The sequence below is a fragment of the Scleropages formosus genome, chromosome 6, assembly GCF_900964775.1.
Source record: "Scleropages formosus chromosome 6, fSclFor1.1, whole genome shotgun sequence".
Taxonomy (NCBI): Eukaryota; Metazoa; Chordata; class Actinopteri; order Osteoglossiformes; family Osteoglossidae; genus Scleropages; species Scleropages formosus.
The window spans coordinates 18,097,454-18,118,954 of record NC_041811.1 but is presented as its reverse complement, the minus strand read 5'-3'; the positions used below and the strand labels follow the sequence as shown (position 1 = coordinate 18,118,954).

The window sequence follows — 21,501 nt, the reverse complement described above, 5'->3', positions numbered from 1 at the left end:
CCTAGTTATACAGCTGGTAATTTCACTAGAGTGGTTGAGGGTGAGTACCTTGGGTTAGGGTACTTCAGTAGCAAGTGAGATTTAAACTAGCAACCTTGGGATCCAAAGACATCTCTAACCTCTACACTACCAGATGTCCCATATAGTCATTGCTACGAACCGCAATAGGTATTAAACCTTTCATACATCCATATTTAACTGATGATGGTAAGTAAAATAAAATAAAGTAGAATAAAAGTCATTTTTAGTAGTAAAAGTTTGAGAAAAGTTAAGGTTTGACATCTAGTCAACCTGTTACGATCAATGAGGTGAAATCCATGAGAGAACAAACATTCAACAGGAAAACAGCGATCTTACAAAGTCATGATAATGACTCTGGTGAGAGGTTTATAAAATACTTTTAGAGGCTCTCAACCATTGTAACAAGTTGACATTATAGCCTCTGTCTCTCTTGCTCCATCAAAGCATTTGTTTAACCTGAAGCTCTGCTAGTCCTTCTTGGCCTTCTGTTGAAAGAAAGAACTCTTTATTCTTTTAAAGCTTCGGAAAATTAAATATACTATCACAGATGCAGTAAACACATTTTATTCAATGTGGCAACCTTTCTTATCCCATTTTGATCAGTTAGATGCTTTCCCTGGTTGACAGATCATTTATCACATTAGGTTATTTAAGGTCTTACAGCAGGACCTATTCATGTTGTAAACATTACTCATTTTACATTCTGAATCAGATGAAGTTCTCCTGACACAGACACAAGCGGATGTGAATGACACCTAGACTTCTTGCCCTTTTAATTTATTTTTATTTCATCAATTATTTTGGGAGGAGTTAAAAATCTATAGCAGAAGGAAGTTAAAAACTGCATGCATATATGTAACTTTAAATTTGTACTGTAATCTTTAAATTTCAGTTATGGTAACTGATAAACAGTTGAAAAAAATTCTATCTTGTATTGATTGAATAAATTGGTCTAAGTGAAATTGTTGATTCTTACCTTTATGTAATTCAGAATTTTAATGCATCGTAATAAAATGTGGAGAGCGTTGCCAATTTAAAGGCAACATACTCTCTGCAATTTGTACACTTTATATAGCAAATGTTGACATGACAAAAAAACTAAATTTTTTCAGCTCTACATATATGTAGCCTGAAATTAAATATTCCTTGCTTTGAAAGTGTATTTATTTATTCAGCTATGAAAGTCAGGGTCCTCTGACTGCAAGAGGCAGCACCAAACCACTGCACCGCCTGCTGGCCAAATAATTTTTTTTATTCGTGCAAGGAAAAAAAAGTGGAGGTTAAAGCACTGTCATCTCTGAAATGAACCCTACATGTTCACAGCAAATCACAACTTTTCACTAAGTGAGACAGGGACACCAGAGTGCACTGACAGCCCACGCACGACGAAGGTCACGAGCGCTGCACGTGCTTTGTCGTTAAGTTTGAGTGCCCCCTGCTGGTGAGCTCTGGAAGTGCACGGAGACCTCCTTTACCTCTGCTTTGTCACATCTGCAGTGATGAACTCTGAGCAGACACAACTACATTATTTTAAGAGCTTAATAATTTCATAACTTTTCTTCTAAAAACACAGACACACACATTTTCAGAACCGCTTGTCCCATATGGGGTCGCAGGGAACCGGAGCCTACCCGGTAACACAGGGCGTAGGGCCGGAAGGGGAGGGGACACACCCAGGACGGGACGCCAGTCCGTCGCAAGGCACCCCAAGCGGGACTCGAACCCCAGACCCACCGGAGAGCAGGACCGTGGTCCAACCCACTGCGCCACCGCACCCCCCTCTTCTAAAAACATTTTCCCCAAATATCACTCAAACCCTGTAAAACACCTATATAACTATCAACTGATGATTTCAGCACAACATAAAAAAGCACTTTTCCTTTTATTCATTAACCAGGTGCATTTCTCTGAAGGAATGTACAACTTACAAAACAACGCAAAAGTGCATTACACCTGTTACTTTTGCGGTCCTGCATCTAGACCATGGTGAGAAAACCCAGGGCAGTTTTCTCTCCCTGCTGAAAACTCCAAAGCGGAGTTGCTGTTCCAGGGTAATTGTCACTTTTCTTTTTAATTGATAGTTCTCTGTAGGATAAGCAATAAACTAAGCAGGGAATCCACTGATGTTGTTTTTATTGCAAACAACTTTCTAAAATTGCACACTTAAAATACTTATTTAAATACTTAAAATGCCCATACAAAATAGGAAATTTCAGTTAAAGAGAGTCCATAAATGGAGGGATGCCTGTATTTACGCATTTCTTTTATCCAGCTGGGTAATTTTTCCTGGAGCAATTCAGTAAGAACATTGTTCAAGGGTGCTACCCCAAGAACAGCATTGACTGATCCTTCGAGTCCAAGATTGCAGCTCTGTTACACTAGCTGCTATGCAGAAGGCATTATATTTATTTATTAACTATTCTTAAAGTATCCTGATGAAACCTCAGGATATGTGCTCCACTTGACATCGAACCCCCTGAGAAGGGTTAATGTTGATAAGGGAACCGCTGTTTTTCCTGTTTATTTGACAAGGCAGGAAATGAATGGTTGGCTCTACAAAATGCTGCGAGTTAAGTATTCTTCACATTATGGAGTGGACAACTTCTGGGATTGTTATTGCTTTATGTTGATTTTTTTTTTTTTTTTTCACTTGCCGGGCTTAACTTTGATGGCCAAGTGGTTCATATGGTGTACTCAGAAAATGACTGGGGTATCCTTTCACTCGCTTACAAGTGTTGTGTACTGACAGCTCTTCCGTTTGACTCTACTTCACCTCCCATCACTGATGTGCCAGTCTGCTGTAATATTGCGAAACACAGCTTCGACTAAGATTAGTTTACAAAACTCTTATGATTTTATTGGAATTTTGAAACATTGCATAAAGCCCCAAAAAGGAAGAATGTGCTCCTCCACAACCTTTTATACAACTTCCACACACACTGTCTGAAACTGATTGTCCCAAAGGGGGTCGAGGTGAACCGGAGTCTAACCCAGCAATACAGGGCACAGAGCTGGAGGCGACACACTCAGGATGGGACGCCAGTCCATCACAAGGCACCCCAAGCAGGACTTGAACCCCAAACCGAGCAAGGAGTAGGACCCAGCCAAACCCTCCATGCCACCAGTCCCCTTCACCATTAATTGAATTTGAGGTCATGGATTTTCCTCTTAAACTGAGTTGCTAAAGTGTTTAGAATGCAGCCGCTGGTAGTTTATACAGGAAAACTGTGGCTAAAAACTAATAGTTCATTGTAAAACATTAAATGTCAATCAGTTCAAGCTACTCCAGACTCATGTGTCTGCATATGTATCTCTCCAGCTGTTGGTGAAATGTAGTTCTGTTTTTGGGGGTTTGCCGACTTCTTTTCTCTGAGCTGTAAGTTACCCTTGAACTAAATAGTCGCTAAATGTATTGTAGCCTACAGCACCGTGGGATTGGACAGGGGCAAAGAAGAAAGCACAAGCAGCATTCACAACAAATGTTTTATTAAAACACCAGCACAAAGGACAATAAGGCTACAAGAGCCCCCTAACCCCCTTTTCTCGAGGAGCTGCACTCCAAGCCAACCTTCACAACCTGTTCATTATCCCTATGCTCTCCTTTCCTTCTGCTAACAAACACAGTCACCCCATCATTTCCCCCAGAAGTGCCCCTAGTGGTTGCACACTTACAGTTCACATTTTTCCCATAATGCAACTGTTTACAAGGAGTGTGTTCCCTGCAGGCGCGGTGGCGCAGTGGGTTGGCCCTTGTCCTGCTCTCCAGTGGTTCTGGGGTTTGAGTCCTGCTTGGGTGCCTTGCGATGGACTAGTGTCCCATCCTGGGTGTGTCCCCTCCCCCTCCAGCCTTGCACCCTGGGTTAGGCTCTGGCTCCCTGTGACTCCGTATGGGACAAGTGGTTCAGATGGTGTGTGTGTGTGTGTGTGTGTGTGTGTGTGTGTGTGTGTGTGTGTGTGTGTGTGTGTTCCCTGCTGAAACACCAGTAACGTGTGTTGTTACAGTATAAATAAAAAAGTAAATGACAGGTATGTTGTCAATCACTGCTGTTATGTTCTCAGAAGGGGGCAGTCTTTGCTCAGTCCTTTAGAACATCTCACACACAGTTGCTTGCCCCGAGTAGGGTTACAGCAAACCAAGGTCTAACCCGGCAACACAGGGCGCAAGGCCGGAGGGGGAGGGAACACACCCAGGACAGGATGCCAGTCCATCACAAGGCCCCCCAAGCAGGACTTGGACCCCAGACCTGCCAGAAAGCAGGACCCAGCCAAACCTGCTGCGTCACCACACCCCCCCCACCCTTTACAATATCATCAGAACAAAAATCAGAAGAGATAAGGATTGAACGTTTTTTTATACGTAGCCAGTTTGGAAAACTGTGGTAATGGTACAATTACAATTTGTGACAGAGCTGTTGAAAAGCAGAAGAATGCGTTTATACAAATGAAAGGCTACGGCCTATGTCTTGAGCACAGGATTTCTGAGACGCACAATCACCATTACACTACCAGTGACCTTCGTGAATGTCAGAAAACACTGTGAAATAGAGAAGCCACCACTGATTGCCTAGGAGGTCAGAGGTTCAATAGCTGACCCACCGTCACCAGAGGAGTGCCGACCCAGTTGCACAGAAGTGTAATTATGTGGAATTTACTAGAATCCGTTACATGTTTGGAGTGAAAAAAGATCCTCAAACTTTGTGGCACCTGTTCAGCGGGTGGAAACCGTCCGGCTGAAACATCGGCGAAAAAAAAATTAAACAGTGAGGAGAAAGTGTAATCCCATTACTTTGTAACAACATTTAAGCTTGAGCTGCCCAGCAGACTGTGGAAAGGGAATATGCAAAAGCCATTATAACATCTGCAACCCTTGACACGTATCACACGGTAGAAGTCTTTCCCATTGAACCAATGAGGACCGCCGTAACAACAGTATTCTTGGGTTGCCAGTTATAACACTGAAAACTTTGGCATCCTCATCATAAAGTGGAGTTAAATATTTAACAATGACTGTTAAAATGCTGAACTGGAGTTGCTCAGGGTTCATTTCTGGGGCCTGTTAAACAGAAAGTAGTCTGCTCTTCTAAAAAAGGCCTATATCTAAGTGAAGACATACTTTCAGCCTTTGACCCAACTACAGATCTCAAGTGTTGGAGTGTTGGAAAGTGATTTCCAAAGGGCCTGAATAAGTCGATTAGGGGACGATGGGTGATTCCGGACCTCTGTCCATAGCAACAACTGAGGCAGTACTTTATGCATTGCAGACAAAGTGGGACACAGCAGACGCTGCACAGCGAAGGCACTAATTCATCATCTGGACGCTGCCGTGTAGTAATGCTGCTTCCCTTGGTTCGGAAGTACGGATGGAACAATGCTAGATTGGAACGATGCAAGACTAGAACCAGAGCAAAATCACTGTGGTATTGCAGAGATGATAAATAATGAAAACATGCCATTGGCTGTGCTGGTACTTGTCATCAGTTCCCTTTGGCTCTTTCTCCTAATTGTCCGAGTGGCACAAGGCAGAAGAGCGACATTGCATTCCCTGGGGGGAATCAACAATAGAGCGTATGTGTTCTCTGAGTCCCATCGGCGCCCATTTCAACAGTATGGGAATCACGTTCACAGCTGAAGAGATTTCCTTTATTTCTACTTTGACTGCTCTGTGAAGTACACTGGAATTAATCACATCAATAGCAGCAATAAAAAAACATTATATTGTACAATTAAATACAACACCATGAGGATAAAATGTCAGACTGGTATTTCTGGAAATGCAATGACTGACTAGACGTGTGGGGTATACAGTAGCATGGTAGTTAGCGCTGCTGCCTTTGGACCCAAAGGTTACAGGTTACATTTACATACATTTACATTTATTCATTTAGCAGACATTTTCCTCCAAAGCGACATACATCTCATAAGTTTGAATTCCATCTCCAGATGTAGTACCCTTGACCAAGGTACTTACCCTAAATTGGCCCAGTAAAATTTTACACCTCTATAAATGGGTAAATAATTGTAGGTAAAGGTTCTCTTTGGAGAAAAGCATCAGCTAAACATATCAATGTGAATGTAGCGACTTTAAGCAGCCCGTGAATAATATTCATGTCTTCATACACTTATGTGACCAACTGCATGTGAAAACTGGTGAGAAAAGCCAGTTGGCTACAGTTCAGTTGTCCATTCTGTAATCCAGGTGAGGCCCATACCCTGGCTGAGTACCTCCATGGTGTTAAAATGTTTTCTCTTGAAATGAGCTACGCTGGAAGATACCCTCTACTTTGTTACTTACACTACATCCAAACAAAGAATGAGCACCATCCTTTCTGTCCTCTCCACGTACTATGGTTTGCTACAGAAAATTATTAAATACTCTTCATACATTTTGTGCGGAAATTTCCTAATAAACTCAAATGGTTCCAAGACACACCATCGGATGGTACGGTAAATATCTTGAAGGAAAAACAATGACATGTGCCTCATATAAATCACCATAAGATGGCAGTAAAATTTAACCAAAACCAAAGCGATCACAGTATTGCGATGGCTTGGAAGACATTTTTATTCAAAGAAATATACGTAGTTAATTATTTTCTACTTCTGCCTATAAATATTAAACTAAAACAATCCAGGTTAAGTTGGGCCCTGGTAGGCAAAGCGGTCAGGGCTGTCAGTGCACAACCCCATACTGGATGGACACTGTGGGTCAGTTTCTCTGCTCTCTCTGTGTCCATGTGCACTTCTTGCAGGTGGTTCTTTGTGGGCTTATTGCAGACTGATGTTTGGATGAGTAGTTCGTCAACATGAATTTAGATTAACGCTCAAATCTCAAACAACAGCTCCTTTTCTGACAGTAGAAGCAGCTACATTCTAGACACTTCTACACATTCTTACACATTATGTGGGCATCCACTGAGACATGTCAGACTGAAAAGGAATATTGGTTCATTAGTTGAGTGATTCGTTCCTTGTCATAACTTTTGTCAGTCCATTGCAGGGTTATGGTGGTCCAGAGTCTATCCTGGAAACATGAGGCACAAGGCAGGGTACACCCTCGACAGGACATCAGCCCATTCTAGGGTGTAAAAAGAAAGAATTTAAAACAACAAACATATTTAAAAGTCTGAAAGCCAAGCACGCTGTTTTCGTTATAGATAACTCTTTATTTAATACTCATGGAGAACAATGAGTTTTACATTGTACCTAAACCTTTTTCCTCTTCCAAATAATATGAAGGCTAGAATTTGGCAAATATTTTAAATGCACGGTCACATATCATACAGAACTATGCTGGACGTACAGTTCTCCCACAACAGGCATGCCCTTCCACAATGGCAAAAATGAAGTCAAATGAGATACACGTACGGAAACTGGACACACATGACACACACAAGAATGGTACAGCCACATCTTCCAAAATCACACTGCTGGGCTCCCCTTTCGGAGGAGCTCATGAACGCTAAAATGTGGACACAAGTAGAAGATTTGAGCACATACATGCACATTGGCTTACGCAATAATAAAAGGATTGCTGTGTTTGTCTGCAGTACAGAGAATTGTGAAGATTGACTAGACAACTGCTGAGCTCCACAAGCCATCACTGGTAAATCAAAACTGCGTGAACAAAGCCCCCACTGCCTACAATAATCGGACATTCATATGCACAGTATTTAAACTAGGTGGGACAGAACACGCATGCACGCGTGCACACACGCACGCACGCACGCACACACACACACACACACACGAAACAACATATTTTCTCTAAAAAATCACAAGAGGCTGGTCACACTGCCACGTTTCAGTTAAGGCAAAGGCCTTACAAGCAAACGACGTATGTGTCAGCAGTTGTCTTTAAACAATATGTCCATTTTTGACCCTACCGCACCGAGGTGATCAGAGCAGGAGACATTTTACAGTAACTCTGTTAAGTCTTGTTTAATTAAAATGGCTTTTCATCGCTTGCAAGTTTTGCCCATCTCTTCGTCCTGGTTAATACATTAAGCACATCATAATCAGACACTGAAAATCAGTATTGTTCAAATGCCCATTATATAAATGTTGAAACATACATTTACCTTACTGAAAGTTTAGCAATATGGCCTTTAGAGACAAGCTGAAGAACAAATGGACAAATGGACGTTTACTAACAGCAGAGAGAAATCACAGTTAAAATTACAGACACGCAAAAATTGCACAAACATCAATAAGACACTGTATATGTTGTACAGACAGCACAACGTGCTGCACCGTGTTACAGTAACGGCATACGCAGTAGTGGTGGACAGTTATGAAACCATTTTGATTTTGTCAGTGGAATTTTCGTCAGTCAGCATTAAATGATTGTATGTTCTGGCATTTGTTAGTCATGCTGAAAAAATATATATTTTCCTTTCACTTACAAGAAAAGTGTGTGGAAAGCTTTACAATAAAATGCACACTGTCGGCCATGTCTGTTCCTTTTTAAATTTTATATACAGCATTTGTATTAGTTACCTGAAATTATCTCATTACAATTCCCTTTTATACAAATTATTTGGGATAAAAATAAAGATAGATGTCTCTGCAATACTGTATTTCAAATACCTATATGGCTTGCAAGTAAACTACACCGTCCAACAATCTGCCCACACTAATTCATATCAGAATCAGAATAATATTTTTTTTCCAAAGAAATTGATTGATACATAGAAATATAATGCAGAAAGTATTTCGATCTCTAAAATTATTCTTAATTTCAGCAGCTTTCGTTGCTTAAAACCCATACCTATATTTCCTTAATTTCAGCTTGCATTGTCTGTACAACACACCGAAATATGGATTAGATCCACTGAAGACTAAGTAAGAAAGCACTCCATCAGACAAAGAAAGGTGTGATACTTTTCCATGAGAATTTGGTGGACAAGTCATCTTTTCTTCTTAAGGAGAGGCACAACATTTAAAAAAGGCCAACAGTAATTTTTCAAGGATGCAGCGAAAAGCAGCAAAGCATAAAAGTTACTGTCACAAAAAAACGGCATGAGACATTCATCTGAACCTACTCAGAGAAGCTAGAAAAGAAACGTAAAACAAAACTCTTCACCTTGGGCTTAAACTGCTGATGTTGGACACTTAAGAAAAGATATTACATAACGATGATCATGTATTTGTTATCCTCAAGACTGTTAAAAAACAGAAAATGTAAACTCATTTTTAAAAATGCAATTGCAAATGTAGTTACCTGCAACTCTGACTACACTGATAATTATTACTATTTATTATTTTCTATGGCCTTGTCATTCTTGAAATAGGTGCAAAGGCTTAGACATCACCAATTTAAAGATCACTACATATGAAAGACTAAAAACATAATGTCATTATAAAGGGAGAGCTACTCAGTGTTTTGGTCAGGTATCATTTGTAATTACTTCTATTAATGTTCTTATCATTTATATTTTTACTTAGAGATGTAATCTCGTTAGTCTGAATGAATTCTCATACGTCCCTCCGATGTGAAGTATAACCACTGCTGAGCTTTAATTTTTTTTCATCCTTATCTCAACAGCCTATTTTAAAACAAGCACAATCAGTCACAACTACTGGTGTAGCCTGTTACCATCAGTTATTACTGTTGTTACACTCCTCACAAGGTAACTTAATGAAAGGCCAAACAGTGCATCTTGAGCATGTCTCCCATGACAACATGCTGTGACTTCATCTTTGTCCTATTCACACTCTGGAAAACAGAAATTCTAGGCTTTCAAACCCAGAAGAAATAAATTGATCAGATTGAAATAAGTAGCTTCACCCTCTGTGGTCTAAGCCTTTTGCACCTTTCTGCCCCCAACCTACCCCTGGAGTGAGGGGTGAGGTTACATGAGCACGTTGGCCCTGGTGTCTGGTAGTCTTAATCCCACCAGCCCCCCACACACCAAGACAGAGGAGGCCAGCAGGATTGGGATGGCTTTCGTGATGCCCACCAGTGACCCAAATATCATGTTGCCCAGCACTGCTGCCAGCTTACACATGGCATTACAGAACCCAAAACCGGTCCCTCTGAAACCAAGACAGAGAAGGATTGGATTAGATAGAGCTCACCGTACTGTTCTACAAGGATCACATTTGAACCGAGAATCCTTTGAGAATAACTGGCTAAATTATTAGTACAGATCATCTGAAAATCATGATTATCTTACCTTCTGTCTGTAGGGTACAGTTCCACTGTAACTACATCCAGAGAGTTCCAGGCTGAGATACTCAGACCGTTGTAGAGACACAGCATACCTATCATCATGGACTCGCTGGTGCCAAACCACAGGAAGAAACAACTAATTCCTGATAGGACCATGGAGCCCCCTGTTAAAAAACAGGGCATTGAAGTATGAGCGACGAATGTATATTAAGTGTTACGAACCAAATCAACATGGAGCAAGTTTGATATTAAGCAAAACTGGTTTTGAGTTTAATTTCGATTGTTGCATTCACAGTGTACACTCTGGTGTTTTTCTTTGCTGTATTACACATCCAAAGATAGCCCAACACCTTCCTGGGTACCATGCACCACTACCTACTGGCAGACCACTCACCCAGCATTGTCAAGCGCCCTATTTTATCCATTAGTAGGGCAGACACTATGTTGCCAGGCAGCACCGCCAAAGTCCCCAGGAAATTAACAAAATAGACCCAGTAGGCGCTGTAGTCGTCATCAAATGTCATCTGGCACCCCGTCTTGTTGTGGTGAAACGTGCTATTTATCAGTTCTGTGTCAATCAGTTTGGAGTCATCAATATCTGTTGTAAAGAAGAAAACAGTTTAAAATATTCATAATTTTGAAAAATCTTTTTTGGTAACTGTGGGAAACCCTTTCAGTGTTTTCAGTCAGCTGTGAGAATTTAGTTTTTATGAATGTACCTAATGTTTAATTAGGTATGGATTTTTTTAGTATATAATACATATAATTTTTAATACACACACACACACACACACACACACACACACACACACATTTTCAGAACCGCTTGCCCCATACGGGGTCGCGGGGAACCGGAGCCTACCTGGTAACACAGGGCGTAAGGCCGGAGGGGGAGGGGACACACCCAGGACGGGACGCCAGTCCGTCGCAAGGCACCCCAAGTGGGACTCGAACCCAAGACCCACTGGAAAGCAGGACCGTGGGCCAACCCACTGCACCACCGCACCCCCTCATAATTTTTAATATATAATATATATTTTTAGATATTTTACACCAGTATTTTTAGACATTTTAGTATATTTCTGAGATTTTTTAAAGATATTTTTAGGCAGAAGGGGCCCTCCATCAACACACACACACACACACACACACCTGCAGTCCTACACTTCGCTCCTCTGTGCTATACTCCAGGTTTGGGGAATCAGCCCAAAAGACCTGAGTGCCTTCTCTCACATACTGAGAGGACCAGTTCAAGGAGATGGGCGAGGAGATTTCTATGGGTTTACTTTGGCACTTCTCCTCTGTATTTTTCTGTACTCATTAAAATACCATGGAATTTTCTTTCTCGTAACTGAATCTACTTTTAGCCTTTTGGCTTCAGATGATGAGAATACTTAAACGGTGCATTCATTACAGTTTGATGGCACAAACAAACATCATTTTAAAATTAAAGATTTTCTGCCTTTTATTCAGTAACTGTGAAAAAAAATATTATTCTTATAATTAACTAAGACCCCATCTGCAGTGTTGTGTAAAAATGTAGTGTAGTAAATCACACCTTCTTATGAAATGAATTTTAAATTTCTTAATTGGTACAACACATACATTGACAGCTTCAGAATAACCATGCTGTAATTTATGAAGATTTACTGAATTTTTTATGGAACAAAGGACATCTTCCAGATTTTTTAGTATGTATTCTGCACTGTGATTTCAGAGATCTTCCAGCAATACCTTTTTTTTAACTAACTTTTTGCACTTTTTCAGTTAAAAGCAAACTGTTCTCATAACGTTCACCCTAAATTTTCTGCCTCAATTCAGTTTATGACAATACTGTCCACAGAACTGCACTGTACATCTTTTTACATCACCCAGTGTCTTTTTTCATTGTTTGGAAACAGAATTTCTGATTCAAATTACTATTGTAGAAGAAAAAAAAAGCACTTCTCCGTTGAAGGCTATTAAAGGACCCAATGACTACAATAAAAGGTACCCAAACTAGCTAGAAAAGGAAAGGAAATCTATGAGGGAAGGATATCTTCAATGGAGCCCAGTTTGCCTTACCTGTATTGTAAAAAAAAGTCTCAATGAAAGTGCAGTTTCTGAAAAAAGAGCCCACTGACGTCACGTCATCGAAATAGCAGTTCTGGAAAGTGGAATCGATGAAGGTGACGGACTTGAACTTCATGCTGATGAATCTGAGATTTGGTTTGGAAAAATAGAGAGACCGAATATAGTACTTATAATTAAAGAGTGACTTTAGCAAAAAAAAATGTGATCAAAGAATTATAGATTATGGGTTATCAAAAGCGGGGGTGCAGTGGCGCAGTGGGTTGGACCAGGTCCTGCTCTCCGGTGGGTCTGGGGTTAGAGTCCCACTTGGGATGCCTTGTGATGGACTGGCGTCCCGTCCTAGGTGTGTCCCCTCCCCCTCCAGCCTCTTGCCCTATGTTGCCAGGTTAGGCTTCGGCTCCCCGCGACCTCATATGGGACAAGCGGTTTCTGATGATGTGTGTGTGGGTTATCAAAGGATTACATATATTAGTAGCTGTAGCTACTAAACTAATCTGCTATTGTGTTGGAACAGTTAAGGGGACTAATATCCTTCCATCTTCCTCCGCTATCTGGGGCCGGGTCGCGGGGGCAGCAGTCCGAGCAGAGTCCTCCAGACTTCCCTCTCCCCGGACACCTCCTCCAGTTCCCCTGGGGAAACCCCAAGGCGTTCTCAGGCCAGCCGGGAGACGTAGTCTCTCCAACGTGTCCTGGGTCTGCCCCGAGGCCTCCTCCCAGTGGGACATGCCCGGAACACCTCACCAGGGAGGTGTCCAGGAGGCATCTGGAACAGATGCCCGAGCCACCTCAACTGGCTCCTCTCGATGCGGAGGAGCAGCAGCTCTACTCCGAGCTCCTCCCAGGTGACTGAGCTCCTCATCCTATCCCTAAGGGTACGCCCAGCCACTCTGCGGAGGAAACTCATTTCTGCCGCTTGTATCCGCGATCTCATTCTTTCGGTCATGATCCAGAGTTCATGACCATAGGTGAGGGTAGGAACGTAGATTGACCGGTAAATTGAGAGCTTCGCCTTACAGCTCAGCTCCCTCTTCACCACAACAGACCGGTGCAATGATCGCATTGCTGCGGACGCCGCACCAATCCGTCCGTCAACCTGCCGCTCCATTTTTCCCTCACTCGTGAACAAGACCCCGAGATACTTAAACTCCTCCACTTGAGGGAGCGGCTCCCCCCTAACCCGGAGGGGGCAATCCACCTTTTTCCGACTGAGAACCATGGCCTCGGATTTGGAGGTGCTGATTCTCATCCCCGCCGCTTCGCACTTGGCTGCAAACCTCCCCAGTGCATGCTGCAAGTCTTGATTTGATGAAGCCAACAGGACCACATCGTCTGCAAAAAGCACAGACGAGATCCTGCGGCCACCAAAACAGACACCCTCCGTTCCCTGGTTGCGCCTAGAAATTCTGTCCATGAAGATAATGAACAGAATCGGTGACAAAGGGCAGCCCTGGCGGAGTCCAACATGCACCGGGAACAGGTCTGACTTACTGCCGGCAATGCGAACCAAGCTCCTGCTCCGGTAATACAGGGAACGAACAGCTTGTAGCAGCGAGCCCCGAACCCCATAATCCCGAAGTACCTCCCACAGGATGCCACGAGGGACACGGTCGAATGCCTTCTCCAGGTCCACAAAACACATATGGACTGGTTGGGCAAACTCCCACGAACCCTCCAACACCCTAGTGAGGGTACAGAGCTGGTCCAGTGTTCCACGGCCAGGGCGAAAACCGCATTGCTCCTCCTGAATCCGAGGTTCGACTATCGGTCGGATTCTCCTTTCCAGTACCCTGGCATAGACTTTCCCAGGGAGGCTAAGGAGTGTGATCCCCCTATAGTTGGAACACAATCTCCGGTCCCCCTTCTTAAAAAGAGGGACCACCACCCCGGTCTGCCAGTCCAGAGGCACCGTTCCAGAGCTCCACGCAATGCTGCAGAGGCGTGTCAGCCAAGACAGCCCCACAACATCCAGAGACTTGAGAAACTCGGGGCGGATCTCATCCACCCCCGGAGCCTTGCCACCAAGGAGTTTTTTGACTACCTCAGTAACTTCAGCCAGGGTAATGGACGAGTCCCCCTCAAAGTCCCCAGCCTCAGCTTCCTCTATGGAAGGCGTCGGAGGGATTAAGGAGATCCTCAAAGTACTCCTTCCACCGCCCGAGGACATCCTCAGCTGAGGTCAGCAACGCACCACTTCCACTGTAAACAGTGTTTGTGGAACACCGCTTCCCCCCTCTGAGTCGCCAGACGGTTTGCCAGAATCTCTTTGAGGCCGACCGAAAGTCTTCTTCCATGGCCTCGCCGAACTCCTCCCAAGCCCGAGTTTTTGCCGCGGCAACTGCCAGAGCCGCGTTCCGTTTGGCCCGTCGGTACCCGTCAGCTGCTTCAGGGGTCCCATGAGCCAGCCAGGCCCGATAGAACTCCTTCTTCAGCTTGATGGCATCCCTTATCTCCGGTGTCCACCACCGTGTTCGGGGATTGCCGCCGCGACAGGCGCCGGAGACCTTATGGCCGCAGCTCCGAACCGCCGCCCCGACAATGGAGGCGTGGAACATAGTCCATTCAGACTCAATGTCCCCCGCCTCCCTCGGGACCTGGTTGAAGCTCTGTCGGAGGTGGGAGTTGAAGACCTCTCTGACAGGGGCCTCCGCCAAATGTTCCCAACAGACCCTCACTATACGTTTGGGCCTGCCAGGTCTGTCCAGCTTTTTCCCCCGCCATCGAATACAACTCACCACCAGGTGGTGATCAGTTGACAGCTCAGCCCCTCTCTTCACCCAAGTGTCCAAGACATATGGCCGAAGATCAGAAGAAACGACTACAAAGTCGATCATCGACCTCCGACCTAGGGTGTCCTGGTGCCAAGTGCACTGATGGACACCCTTATGCATGAACATGGTGTTCGTTATGGATAAACCGTGACTAGCACAGAAATCCAATAACAACTCACCGGGTACTAATATCATAGATATTTTATACATTTAGTTTTAATGTACCTGATAACCGGTCTAACTGGTCTCACATGCATATATCATATTTGGTTGTTTCATAAAAAGATGTTGTTCCATTTATGAAGCCCAAATGTAAAAATACCTATTTCCCAGAGGGTTAGATAGTTTACTAGGAAACAGGATATTAATATGTTTTTCTATTGGCCTTGCAAAAGAGAAACACCAGTTCGGGAACAGCAAGGATGCCCAGAAGAGATAAGTATTTCTAATTTCCTGGTGGAGCACAGATAAGAAGCAAGGCAACACATTACTCTCCCTACCTGTCATTGATGAACACGCCATTAGTGTGAATCTGGTTCTCAAGCGTGAAGTTGAAGGTGAAGTCCTCAATGCGTTCATTGTTGTGGATCTTGACCCTTGAAGCATACTCATCAGCCTGAAGGTGCTTGATGACGTCAGGGAACCACACAGACAGGCCATAGTACCTGTGGTAGATGAGGTATAAAAGCAAACAAGTGGAGGGGAGCTCTTCAGCACCAGTAGAGCTGTTGCCGGAAAGCTGTGATCCACCTAGACATTGATAAGAATCTCTGTGGGTGAATGGAACTTTATATGGGCTTTTTAACCCTTGAAAGGGGCATTAAATGCATTTCTAAAGCCCACTGGTGCTGAACAGAAAAGCACTGTGCGAAGTTCAGGGACACCACCAGACTAAATGTCACTGTCTGATAAAGTGTCAAAATGTGTTTTTCAAATGAAACATTTTTGTTCAGTTTCATCAAACATATCACAGAACAGATTTTGTTTTCTTATGGTGTATGAAATTTATTCCTTTTCTTTAACTTTATATATCATTTTTACACACATACCAGATGTATGTATGTGTAAAGTACTGAACATAGTTTCCAAATTCGCTATATTGTGAGTCTGCACTTGTTGTTTCTTCTTTGAAATTTGGCTGCATCTTAGAATTAGTTGAGTACTGAAGAAAATTCTTATATGTTCATGGCAGTATCACAGAGGAGTTTGGCGATCCATCAGAGGCTGTGTAGTATGTATGTACCCGTTTGCACTGAGGGCCAACACAAGAAGCCAGTTGGGTGCCATGACTGGCTAACACAAAGTGATCAAGCCTCAAGGATTAGCTGTATATGAGCAACAAACTTGCTGGATTCAGAAACATTTGCGGAACAAAAAAAAAAAACATGCTGGATATATTTCAGATATGCAAAAACACTAAGGAATACTAAAATGCTTCACTCTTCCATTCAGACACATCTGAATTGTCTTTCGTATGAACCAGCTGTCAATTTGTACAGGTGCATCAGAACTTGAATTCACAGGCAACCTCAGCCACGATTCACTGGCGACAGTCTACTAGGAGCCTGCAGAAAGTGTTGTACTATGTCTTTGTTCATTCATATCTTAATAAAACTAAGTTTCTTGTGTTGGGCAATATAAAAAGTGTACTGTGAGTTAAAGTTACAAATCAAAACAGACATATTTAGTGGCCAGTCTTCAGGCTTATTGAATGGCGAGCAGGGACGTTATTTCCCTCGTCAGTGAAACTCTCTGATGAAGTCCTATTGATAACAAAACATGTGATCGTGTTGGGTTTCATCATAGCAACATTACAGCAACCAAAGTAAACAGGATGTCTGATGGCTGATACCGCTTTGGATTTTCACTGGACAGACGAAACATCTTCTCTTTCAGTTATTACTCCAGATGTCAGGAGAACTTGTAAGATGGATAAGAGTCAGAACAGTTCATCAGTTCTCATATCACCACATACTTCTGTACAGTATTTAAGATGCCAAGGTATCCATGTTGAGTATTATTTTATATTATATAGTATTACTATACTATTATGGCTATACTAATACTATTACTACTATACTAATATTATTACTACACTATTACTATTTTATATTATACATGTTATTACTGTAACTACCACAAAGAACAGAACATAAAAGACAAAATCTAATATTGTCCACAAAAAGTTCCTCCATGTTTTTTTATGTCACTGTTTTGTGAAAAAACAATTTACGGCACAAGAGACAACCAACACCCGTATGTACTCAGTAAGCGAGTCAGTGACTCAGTCAGTCATTCTGTTTGTCAGTGAGTCATTCAGTGACTAACCGACTGACCGACTCACTCACTCACTCGTCCACATGAGGCTCAACTATTGGCTGTATTCTCCTCTCCGATACCCTGGCACAAGCTACAGTTGGCCTTCATTGCAACACTGAAAAGGTGCGTGAGCTACGCTTGCAGTTGTCATTCAATTTTAAGAGCTTGTAAAAACAGGACTGAAAAACACCTGTAAATCTGCATATATTAATGGAAAAAGAGTGCATGACACCTCCAAAAAAAAAAGCAGGGTAAACAAAACAATTAAGAATAATTTTATGTGACGTGTCATGTTTTAATTATTCCACACCTGCACAAAAGGCACTTAACTGTTAGAATAGTTAAGAGTGAATATGTCTGTACATTCCAGGCTCTGGAAAATAAAAAGTCAAGCTGTCGAGTTACATAAAAATTAAACCCTACAGACACAAAGCAGTGCGTAAAAAACTAAACTAGTTTTCCCAAGCAAGTAAAATTATACTCCAGGTTCAACTGTATATAGTTAGAAATTCCTCCTACATAGTATTTTACTTTCACTTTAATGCTGATTGTAATGATAATTCAAATGTTTTAACATATTACTGAGCAAATGCCTATTTTTGTTCAAATGCATAAGCACTAATTGTTCTCGAACATCTCCATGCTAATGACATGTCAAGAATATTTGTCGTCCTGTATTATAATTTATAAATGGTGCTGGATCCCTATTCCTGAGTTTTGCTGTCAGAGAGCAGCATTTGACTCATAGCCAAATTGCTGTTCATCTACAGCAATTAGACAGTGAAATTACCAAGGTAAAATGTGAAAAAATGACTTTTCAGAACTTTGTTTAAAAATGGTTCTTACAAAGGCAAAAAATGTACCTGTAGCATTAGCCAAATGTAAACAGGCTTTGTATTTTTTGAGGTTATCGATTATGGAAACAAACTAAGGATTTAAACCAGATGAAATATCTATCCAAAAAGGAAATACAATAATTGCTATTTGTTTTCTTCTGTATGCACTCACTGTGTGAGCCATGTAGAAAATTCAAATGCGGTATTCCAATTTGCATTTGAATTTTCTTTATCAAACATGTACATTCTACAACAAAATGAAAATTAAAAAGCAAAAGGCAATTCATATTTGCTTGATTTACATGGGGCAATAATGAAATGCAAATTGGTGGGACATTTGTAAATGGAATTTGTATAATGGAATGGAGACATGGCAATAGTTTGCTAGTCTGCATGATCACAGGAGCTTCTTGCCAAACCTAAAAAATTGCAGTCAGTTGCTGAGGTCCTCAAAGAAATGGCTGCAGCTGTTCAGTGGTAGGAGAGAAGCACTCCATCACAATACACTCATACTGTACCTCCATGGGCTCAGAGGCTATCAGTCCCTCAATGGATAGCCTCAGCTCAGGCGTCTTTCTGTATGGGCGTAAGACTATCATTTGCCGCTGTGGCTATAACATACATAGCTGGACACATTAAAAACTAATTTTTCCTTTTTTAAAATGAAATATAGTGATGTATGTTTCAAGTGCTCAATTTTTTCCTAACAATGGTTTCACAGAAAAATTGAAAATCCATTGAATACCAACTTAGTGGAGTTGCTTACATTGCTTAAGGGCACTCCTGTTTGTAGGGATAGAAAGAGCTTTAAATATACGTATAAACACACACAGAACACAAAAATACACTTTCTCTGTTACATGAGCACTTGTTTTATAACTGTTCAGTTCTTCAAGAATTTGCACCACTCCGCCTGAGATATTGGAATTGTATTTTCATTAGCAATTATTTTAACAAAATTTAACAAACTAAACCCAATCAATATAAAAATTAATTTCTGATTGTGCATTTTTGGAGAATTTTTTTCTATGAAAATTAGGTTGTTTCCCATCCACCAGTTCATCTTTATAAGAATCAGGGGGAAAATGATATGCTTAATATCATCTTTCTGTGACTAACTTACCCAAAAGACAGTGTGAACCACACAGCTGCAAGTTTGATTGTGTTATCCTTAACTGGGTAGTTAAAGCATCTCATGAAAGTCAACCAAATCTGCAAAGAGAGAGAACATATTACTCTGTTATACTTACCATATTTATGGGAATGACCAGTCCGTAAACAGCATAGAATTACCAAATTGTGAAAACAATAAATGGTGTATCATTTTAATTTACATTTATTGATTTAGCAGACACTTTTCTCCAAAGCAACGTACATCTCAAAGAAAATACAATGTGCAAATTACATTAGCAGAAAGACAGACATAGATGTAGACATGTGATTCTTAAGTACAGTTTATTTCTTTCCACCAAACGAAGCAAATCATGTATCATGTAATACCTCTAACTAAACCCAAATGGTTCCACAAAGGGGGTGCGCGATGGTGCAGCAGGTTTGGCCAGGGCCTGCTCTGTGGTGGGTCTGGGATTCAAGCCCTGCTTGGGGTGTCTTGCGGCGGACTGGTGTCCCATCTGGGGTGTGCCCTACGCCCTGTGTTGCCAGATTAGGCTCCGGTTCGCTGTGACCCTGCTCGGGACTAGCGATTGTAGACATTGTGTGTGATACAACAAAGAAACTCTTCACTTTCTCTATCCCAGAGTCTCTGAAGTTGATTGAGACCTAAATATGTCATCGTTTTCTTGGAGTCACACGTTTATTTTTGTTCTATTTGAGTACTGGACACCACAAGGCTCAGGATTTGGGTTGGACTCACCCCATAAAGCTCAGTCTTGATTCTGAATAGGACCTTTGACACTGGGTTTGCAGATTCCGACTGCATCTCCACAAGCTCATCGATTTGCTTTGGGATCTTTATTCTGTTCACCTGCAAAGGAGAGCATGTAAAAGTATGTAAATAAATTGAAACTTCTGATCCACCTCCATCATGTGGCTCATACAGAATTCATCAATAATACCTACCAGAAAACCAAGTACAGGTGATCCCCAATTTACATTGGATCGACTTACAATTTCTTGGACTTTACAATGGTGAGCTGGCGAAAAACATTCCGTAGAAACACACACACACACACACACACATTTTCAGAACCGCTTGTCCCATACGGGGTCGCGGGGAACCGGAGCCTACCCGGCAACACAGGGCGCAAGGCTGGAGGGGGAGGGGACACACCCAGGACGGGACGCCAGTCCGTCGCAAGGTACCCCAAGTGGGACTCAAACCCCAGACCCACCGGACAGCAGGACTGCGGTCAAACCCACTGCGCCACCGCACCCCCTTCCGTAGAAACAGTACTTCGAATTTTGAATTTAGATTTTTTTCCCGGGCAAGCGATACACGGAGCAATACTCTCCTGTGATGCTGGGCAGCAACAGTGATCCAGATCTCCCATTCTGAGGTGTATGTCAGGTGTATTCAATGCATTTTTGACTTATGATGGGTGTGAGGGTATGGACAACGGATGGAGGTAGCAGTGGAGAACCAAAGTGGTTGGACCAAAAATGTTTATTTTTCTTTACTTAAAAAGATGATCTTCAATAATAAAACACTTTAACCTAAGCCAGATACAAAAACAAACAGTGAGTTAACCCAAAAAAAAAAAACTAGTAACCTAACAGAAGCTTTATAGCAGTAACTCCGTCCTTCTGGCTACACCATAACAGCCTCAACAACTAATTCCAAAATGCACATTCCGCAAGAATAACACCCAACATAAATACAAAATCATACAAACCATACAAAACATTTGTCTATTATAAATATCCTATCTTACAGTATATAAAAGCATTTATCCCTTTACACAGTAAAACACCCCTGTCAAGTTGGTTTTGCCCAAGGACTCCCACCTAGAAATACCCCAAGTGGTTCAGTCCATCTGGTTTGCAATACAGGCTAACCAGCACAATCAAAATGCCAAGTAGCTGAATGGTAAGCAAAAAGATTACAGAAGTGATTTTTGAAAATTGCAATAAACATGTTTACTTTTAAAAACCAACTGCATATACTTGTCATACTTTGATAAAAGAAATGTTAATAGTTCATGACGAACATGGCTACCGGTAGGCCTTTTCTGGCACCCAACCTGGTTCAAACAGAAAATGTTATGTGAAATAATGGACCAAAATGAACAGTGTAACAGTACAAAGTGAAATGCATGTGAACAGGCAGCAGCAACAAGATTCAGTATTTCATTGG

At 42.0% G+C, this 21,501-nt stretch overlaps 1 protein-coding gene across 1 annotated transcript in view; it reads right to left on the bottom strand.

Moving 5' to 3' along the window:
- Positions 1–9,872: 9,872 nt before the first annotated feature.
- The window catches only part of LOC108925029 (synaptic vesicle glycoprotein 2C-like), a 51,052-nt gene continuing 39,423 nt past the window's right edge, over positions 9,873–21,501 (bottom strand). The window contains exons 7-13 of the mRNA XM_018736732.2: positions 20,062–20,172; positions 19,312–19,400; positions 15,534–15,698; positions 12,257–12,390; positions 10,587–10,790; positions 10,197–10,356; positions 9,873–10,056 (exon numbers count right to left, since the gene is read on the bottom strand). Of these exons, the coding sequence (XP_018592248.2) occupies positions 9,873–10,056; positions 10,197–10,356; positions 10,587–10,790; positions 12,257–12,390; positions 15,534–15,698; positions 19,312–19,400; positions 20,062–20,172 (1,047 nt within the window). The remainder of the gene's footprint in view (positions 10,057–10,196; positions 10,357–10,586; positions 10,791–12,256; positions 12,391–15,533; positions 15,699–19,311; positions 19,401–20,061; positions 20,173–21,501) is intronic.